An 8,546-nucleotide genomic window follows, 5' to 3' on the forward strand; every position below is an offset into this window, starting at 1 on the left:
TATTTTTTTATAAATATCTATCTATATCAGTGTCTTTATCTTTATTTCATTGTTACTTTAAGACTCTCTGTTGAAGAATTTTATGCAGAACTTGTTGAAATAGTTGTGGTCGCATTATATTCATTTCCCAATAGCCTTTGTATAGGAAGAGTTCCCTTCCCAGTGCTTCCTCTCTTGAAGCAAGAAGCCTTTTATCCAGAGTAATTATTACTCTGTAATTAAAACTCCAGATTAATTATTACTCTGGAGAAGTAATCATCCAGGAGTAACCCAGGATTAAGCAGCACATTGAGTGTGAGGCATATCAAAGTAGGCTTCTAGCCTCTCCAAATAATGATAAAAAATGACTGTAGGCAATGCTGATGCAGCCCCACTTTGTAACATAGGTACTTAGTGAGATAAAACCTTTTACCTGCCTGCAGAAAGAGAAAGAAGAAAGATTAGTCAGAGGCAACAAAATGTAAAGCAAAGAGCAAAAAAATGTGCAACTTGAAAAATATTAAATTAACAAATGAAGGACCCTAATAAATAACATGCATAGCTTGTAACTATTGTAGCATATAAACAAAGTCAACTAAGAATGCAAAATGGCCTACAATAGGCTCAGGAATATCTGTGCTATTAAATAATTACCCATAACATGATGAAATATGTAATAGCATACATAAACTGCCTAATAAGCTAGTAGCTTATCTGGAAATAATGCATAGAAACTCAAAATAATCTCTTGAGGGCTGAGTGCTGTTGAATAAAACTGTGGTTTCACTAAGGATTTTATTAGTTGTCGTCTCTACAGTTATGTATTTCACTGTGCTTTTGTTTTTCACTTGCCCAACAGCAGAGTGATGCTTTTTTATTCAACAATTTTGTTCTATCTCTGTAGCTTCTTTTGGCATACGTGTCTTTTCCAATATAAACTGACGTGGTTTATTCTTGTTTACGATTACTTTTCGGGTGCTGATTTGTAGCCTTTTATTTCAAAGGAGTAGAAGAGAGAGAAGCAGCAGTGTTAATAGGTTATATTTATATTTGATATACAAAGAGAAGTAGAAAAATCAACCAAAGAACTAAGCAAAATAATCTGGGAAAGTTATCTGTAAGGCCTTCAGTTGGCATTATTATCTCTTGCTGGGCCCACTGGAGTTCAATACTCCTACTAATTTTCTAATATAAGAGGTCAAAAACAGTGCACAGCTTTTAAACAGTGAGGTGCAGTGAAGTTTGTGATACTGCTGGTTTTGTGAAACCTCTCTGCATATGTCTTTATGTGGTCACATAGGAATCTCACTTTTTCCTTTAAAAACAAAACAGAAAGGTTTTCTGTCTTTCATGGTTTCTGGGAAACAACTTAGAAGTGCAAATGACTACAACTTCAGTTTCTGACTCAGATTCCAAACCAGAAATTCCCCAAATTCATTATCCATCATTGAATCCTGCTTTGTCAGAGTAGGAGATTAGTTTAAGTAATAAACCAAAACTGACAGTATCATTAGGCTTGTCATTAGTTACAACTGACAAAGCCAAGACACTGAGTTCCCAACCTGCACAAGAACAGATCATGCCGTTTTCAGTCCTGTGGACTGAGCAAATCATTAGAGGCATTGAAACCTCTGGAAAGTTGACTTAAAGAAAAAAATTATTGCAATTTTTGTGCTAGATCTTTCCACTGAAATCAAGAGGAGAAGTGAATGTTAGAAGATTAATCATCCCAGCAGTAGGCCAGTAGTGTCAAAATGGTGAATTACAGTATGCAGTGCAAGAGCAGAGGTCTCTAGAAATGTGTATGTACAATTATCAAAGCAAATGTGAAATTATATACATGTCCTCCTAAGGACATTGTCGCTGACATGAGTGGTTTACACATACAAGGAATAACAGTTTGTAACCGTTAGCTCTTTAATCAATGAACTAGAGGAAGACTATTTTTATGGAACTACTAGGACATATGGATGGATATATTTGAGCCGTCTACCTCTTTATTGTAGAGGGCACTAGTACATGCATATGTATTAAGTCTTTACAACATTTCAGACATAACACTCAATGGAAGCATTCCCATATAGGTACAAGTTGTATATTTGCAGGTAGCATTTAAAGTTTACACAAAGCTGAGGCAATGAAGATGCAGCCACCATCTCTACTGCAAACGTGTTACCTGTCTAGGAGACACTATCCAAAATTATTGTTTTAATTGGAAAGTGATTCAGTTTGAAAGCTCTTCACAGTGCAAAAATCCACAAATTCTGGTAAGGTTTTCAAAAGTTATAAAACACTGTGCAAAAAGCTCTTTTAAAAACCAGGGCATATTATTTCACTACCTACATACAGCATTAGGTTACTAAACTTAGTCTCTTTTACTGAAAGCTGTAATTTTTAAACTTTGTCAGAATTATTAGTTCTTCAAGAACTAATTTTGCATTCTGCACAGTGATTTTCAGCATTTAGTCTTTGAACTATTTTCTCTAAAGTATACCTAAAATTTTTACAAATAACTAGGAAAAGTAACTGTTATGAATTAGCTTAAATTTGCTACATAAAGGTCTTCATATGCATTGGAAATTTTTAGGGGTCTGGAAGTAAAAAGCAGGTTGAAAATTATCTAAGTAGTACATTCTTGATACTAAATAATATTTTCCATTGTCCATAGAGACAGTGATGTGGGGACTGTGTGGCTGCTTACCCCATTTAGTTCAGTATAACAAAGTAAATTTAGAAATACACCTTTCCCAAAGTCACCAAAAACATTATGTTAGTTAATGGCACATCAGTTTGAATGATACTCTCATATATATCCCTTCCCCTATTTATAGGATTATTTTGTGGGTTTTATCCCGATTCCCTAAGGAGATCAGTTGTTTCCATTCATCTTGTTTATTTATCTATTGGTTCTCCCCTAATAACTTTTAATGCCATTGGCCAATTTCTGCCAAATTTGACAGAGATATAAACATCTCAAGGATAATTGCATCCTTGCAAGATTTTTTAAGATTTAAATGTGGGGAGAGGAAAGACATAAATGAGTGTTCCTCTTGAGGGAGCTGAAATGTGCATGTTAAAACATCTTTCTGTTTGAGAGCAGCTCACTTGGTTATCAGCATGTGTGTACTGGCTCACCAATCAGTACATCTGTGACTCTACAGTAATTCCAGGATATGACGTCTTGGTGGGCAAGCCTGATTTACAGGACCTGGTCAGGGAGAGCTCAAATTATTGGGAAGTTGTGAGGGTGAAGGAGAGAGAGAAATATCTTTAGGAAATCAGTCACCTACTGCTCATGGAATAGCTTGTTTATTGCTTTCAGGGATGGTAAAGATTATGTAACTGTAGAAATGCAATACGCAATTACTAGTTCAGGTTGCATTAGCCAGCTTTTACTATGATGTTTGCTGATTTGGATACTTTCCTTTATACAGTTAGTACTGTACATGATAATATGTGAAGTAGGCCAAACCATAGCAACGTATGTTGTGATATCATTTGTCACTTTCATTTTCCATGTAATTTAACTATTTTTGTGGAAGTTTGTAATTCAGAGTGGTAACAGGTAACTGAACACTGGTGCATCGGTTTTTATGGGAAGCCATGAGTTGTTTTCACCCAGTTTAAAACAATAAGGATTGTTGGAAATTGATTAACACAATAGGAACCACTTTCTTTTAGGTTGGAGAACTCCAGTGAAAGTTGTGCCTGTGCTACCTGACCAAATTTTTGCATTTTGTATGGATCCCAATCTCAAGGCAAGTGTCTGGTGCTCTTCTTGTAATGACAAAAAACATATTTAATAATTTTGTTTCTAGTCTGCTTTCCATTTGACATACTTTTTGCAGTGAATACAGTAGTGTAGTGAAATAGGACTTTTTCATTTCTTCATCTACTAATATTGAAATAAGGGCGATATTTAAGGTAGCTGTATGGTAGGATGGCCAGATTTTAACGGCAGCCATCACTCCAATAATTTTCATTTTTTGTACTGTTACTCTGGTTAAGGCATTTAGACTGTAATGTGAGACATGCTACCAATGTCAGTTATGTGTAACTGAAGACAGAGTTAGAGTAAAAAAATACCAGAATGTACAAAAGATACCAAAACCTCATACTTGGTATAAATACTCATATATTTAATACTTAGTCATTGTCTTATTTGGTGCATGTCACAATCAAATAAGTAAATGAAATAGATCAGTGATTCCATAGTGAAAGTCTAGTGAAGTCTTTCCCATACTGAAAATGTAACTGCATCCATCATCCGTCTACACTGATGAGTCTATTCATAGTTATTAAAGTATTGCACATGCTTAAGTAGTTTGGAATAGAATAGAATAGAATAGAATAGAATAGAATAGGAATAGACTATTTCAGTTGGAAATGACCTACAATGGTCATCTAGTCCAACTGCCTGACCACTTCAGGGCTGACCAAAAGTTAAAGCGTGCTGTTGAGTACATTGTCCAAATGCCCTTTAAACACTGACAGGCTCGGGGCATCGACCACCTCTATAGGAAGCCTGTTCCAGTGTTTGACCACCTTCTCAGTAAGGAAATGCTTCCTAACATCCAGTCTAAACCTTCCCTGGTGCAACTTTGAACAATCCCCACACATCTTATCACTGGATTCCAGGGAGAAGAGATCAGCACCTCCGTCTCCACGTCCCCTCCTCAGGAAGCTGCAGAGAGCAATGGGGTCGCCTCTCAGCCTCTTTTTCTCCAAACTAGACAAGCCCAAAGTCCTCAGCCGCTCCTCACAGGACATGCCTTCCAGCCTTTTCACCACCTTTGTTGTCCTCCTCTGGGTGCATGCAAATAGCTTCACATCCTTCTTACATTGTGGGGCCCAGAGCTGCACACAGCACTCAAGGTGAGGCCGCACAGCGCTGAATACAGCGGGACGATCTCCTCTTTTGCCCGGCTGGTTACGCTGTGTTTGATGCACCCCAGGGTGCGGTTTGCCCTCTTGGCTGCCAGGGCGCAGGACTGGCTCATACTGAGCCTGCTCTTGACTGCTACCCCCAGATCCCTTTCTGCAGGGCTGCTCGCCAGCCACCCCTCTCCCAATTTATACTTGTGCCTGGCGTTACTCTGTCACAGGTGCAGAATCCAGCATTTCAACTTGTTAAATTTCATCCCATTAATCATTGCCCAATGCTCCAGCCTATCTAGATCCCTCTGCAAGGCATTTTGTCCCTCAAGAGAGTCAACAGCACCTCGCACTTTGGTATCATCAGCAAGCTTGCTAAGGGTACATTCAACTCCTGCACCCAGGTCATTGATAAATATATTGAACAGAACTGGCCCTGGAATGAAGCTCTGAGGAATACAATTTGTAATAATGAACATCATACAAATGCATCAGGCATATGTGAGGGACTGCAAATGCACTTTGCTATACTATTTTATAAGTAACATAACAAATGGAAAGCAACATTCCTGAGGAGTAAAGAGGCAAGGACATTCCATTAGTTTTCCAGCTTGTATTCACTATATTTAATTTTCCTTCCTGAGTAAAACTCCTCAGAAATAAATCCATCCTTAATCTCCAGTGCTGGCTGGTAAAGTATGTGAAATTGTATGTTTCACATTCTGATGCAAAAGACCACAGCAAACTAGGAAAATGCAGATACATACAGTTCACTCTTTAAGCAAGCAATCATAGTATCACATATGTTGATAGCATTGCTTTCTGCCATGTATTTGATTTCTCTTAGGAATCAAATGATCCTTCTGCAAGGTGGAGAGAAGAAAAAGCAAGGGACTATTTCTACAAGTCAAATACTCAAAAGTGAGACACCATTTCTTTTAAAAACAGTTTTTGCTTTTGCTTTGCTTCATTTTTTCATCTTCTTTTTGCTACTATGCACCTTTAGCAGGACATAAAAGAATACAAATAATTTTTCTATCAATCAGAACTTCTGTTGTTTTAGGGTTCATCTTACGAACTTTAGTTATCTAAAAGCTTACATCCAGTCTGTGCCTTTCGTCTCCACTTCCTCTGTAGGCAGTGAAGAGAAACTGGAGTTTCCAACAGGGCATTCTGCACATCTGTCTTCAACGCCTGTTACAAGCATGATATGACTGGTGTGTAATCTCTATTTATGTCCCGTCTCACTTCACTGATTATTCAAATTTAGACAAAATAAAGACATTGTCATTGTAAGTTTATTGGAAGATGAACTACCTCTTTCAATTAGTGAGTGAGAAAGTTTTAAAGATAAGCCTGTGAAAATGTAGCATAACTACTTGTTCCCCAACAATCAACATATAATTCCAGGCTTTTCATTTCCCTTTAAACTAGAAATATAAATCTTTGTTATTTTCTACATCCTCCTTTGTCACATAATACTTTATTATCTAGCTACCAATGTCATTCACTAATGATTATATGGGAACTTTTTTCTCTTCTTTTTTATTGTTGATCTAGAGCTTATGAAGAAGTTCCTTGGGATAATATATTACCTTCCAAAGTCCAGCCTCCAGAATCATGGAGGATTAATGGTTGGACTTGATGATCTTGAAGGTCCTTTCCAACCTAGTGTTTCTGTGATTCTGTGATTCTGTGATGTGATCAACAGTAGAAGCGTTGGCTGATCCTCTTTCCCAGTGTTTCACAAAAAGGAGATACTATCCTGAACCTGAAATAAGCCAAGTCAGTGAACATTTTCTTGGCAACTGGTTTTAGGTTTTGCTAATGAAATGCAGCCTAAATTTTGTGTAGGTCATACACATAAACCCACTGCAATATTTTCAAATAAAAACAGTTCCAAGTCATCAGCAGATTCCAGTGATTGCCTCAAATGATTTCATGTTTTTTCACTCCCCTCTAAACTGGTACAGAAGAAGATATGCATGCACAGTACCAAATGAGAAGATAAGCTTATTGATGAAAAATAGGTTGATAGGAATGATGCTGTAGCATAACAAATTTCACGTTAAGTTAGTTTACTCATGATTATTAACTGTAATAAATATTATTTTTATTAAACTAAAATTCAGTCCTGCAATTGGTTCCGATAGCTGCATGAAAATCTATTAAGCCAAATTCTTTAGGTAATGTTGCCTTACAAGAAGCATCTAATTATGATTTTAGGTTGTTGGAGGCTTCTGGGACAGATGTCAAACAAGATCTTTTACCTCTCCGAGGAGACCTGTTGATTTGTAAGTTACATTTTTTGTCAATATTGGGGTCCTCTGAACACTTCCTGTATGAAGTCTGCGTACAGTTAATTATTTCAGAAGACTAAATTCATCAACATTCTATAACTAAAGAAGTTAAGATATTCAATCAATAACTGTATGAAGAGTATACTCCAACATGCTTCTCATGTGAGAGTTAAATATAAAAAGCAGAACAGAAGAATCTGTAAAGTGAATGATTATCATGACTGCATACATCTGATGTTTTCATTGAGGCATGACATATATGAAAACACCACAGTAATCATACACATGTACAAACTCAAGGTTTTATCTGCTGGCTGTAGAATCCCAAACAATCTCAGATTGGTAAAGGGTGACAGGAGATTCAGAAGGGCTCAGATAAGAGCCAAGTAGACATGGGGAAGGAAAGGCTGGTCAAAGCAAGATAGGGAAGCTAGAACTTGCTGCCTTTCCAGGCCATCAGCCAGCAGGTTTGCTCAGGAAAACTCAATGGACAGGTGTGCTACTGGGCACAATCATGCATACAATGGGAGAGATAGGTACTTCTGCAGGGTGGAAGGAGATAGAAAACATCATTATGGTTTCTCGAATGTTTCTCTTTCAAAGGAATATAGACAAGATCAGTGAGAACAGCTTTCAGGGACAGACCAAGAGAGAAAGTCGGACATGATGTTAAATTTTCCCATGTTCTCAAGAATTGAATGAGAGAAGTAGAGAAGCAGTTTTTAAAAGAAACCTTGCTTCTATTATCCTAGGAAATTGACTGAAGTCCCAGTATCTGAGGATGAAGATTAAAAGACAAGATTCTGTCTGCTGAACTAGGTCATTTAACATATATGCCAATCTAATCATTACTACGGTCTTTTACCAAATTCAAATGAGCATTGCATCATTCCAAGAGCAAAACTTTGACTTGTCACTACCTCTCTTTTGAGACTTCATAAATATTCTATCAGAATTTTCTGTCTGGCAAAAAAAAAGATGATTGATCTATTTTGTCTTTAACAGGGTAAGCTGAAGCTCTTGAACCTGTCATATCCTTTGTACACATAAGTACAATGTCCCTGGGTCGTTTCTGCTTTCTACATTTTTATTAAGCCCAAGCAATCCACCTCTCATTTTCTAAAGCAAGAGTTGTAGACAGCCTATGTTATCTAATCTTAAGGTGTTTGCTGGAAAAAAGAAGAGCGTGTGCTGCGTCTCCTCTGCTTGCAGGTGGCTCTGTCCTTTTACCTGCAAATTAGAAATCCGGATCCAGTATGTTCTCTTTGGAAGAATACCCCAGTCTGTTTATGGGCATAGCCAAAAGGACAAGAGATGATACATTTCTATCCTATTTCCATTCTTCCCAAGCCTCCTCTCTGAACATATGAACTAGTGCTGCAAGTTCAGCAG

The 8,546-nt window shown here is 37.3% G+C and overlaps 1 protein-coding gene across 1 annotated transcript in view; it reads left to right on the top strand.

Annotated features, from left to right (window-relative positions):
• Positions 1 to 3,660: 3,660 nt before the first annotated feature.
• LOC104627839 (chromosome unknown open reading frame, human C7orf72) overlaps positions 3,661 to 8,546 on the top strand; it is a gene marked incomplete at both ends in the record, with an annotated part of 19,823 nt that continues 14,937 nt past the window's right edge. The window contains 6 exon segments of the mRNA XM_010296218.1: positions 3,661 to 3,737; positions 5,702 to 5,775; positions 6,415 to 6,488; positions 6,566 to 6,639; positions 7,081 to 7,148; positions 8,160 to 8,186. Of these exon segments, the coding sequence (XP_010294520.1) occupies positions 3,661 to 3,737; positions 5,702 to 5,775; positions 6,415 to 6,488; positions 6,566 to 6,639; positions 7,081 to 7,148; positions 8,160 to 8,186 (394 nt within the window).

The sequence above is a fragment of the Phaethon lepturus genome, unplaced genomic scaffold, assembly GCF_000687285.1.
Source record: "Phaethon lepturus isolate BGI_N335 unplaced genomic scaffold, ASM68728v1 scaffold7851, whole genome shotgun sequence".
Lineage (NCBI taxonomy): Eukaryota > Metazoa > Chordata > Aves > Phaethontiformes > Phaethontidae > Phaethon > Phaethon lepturus.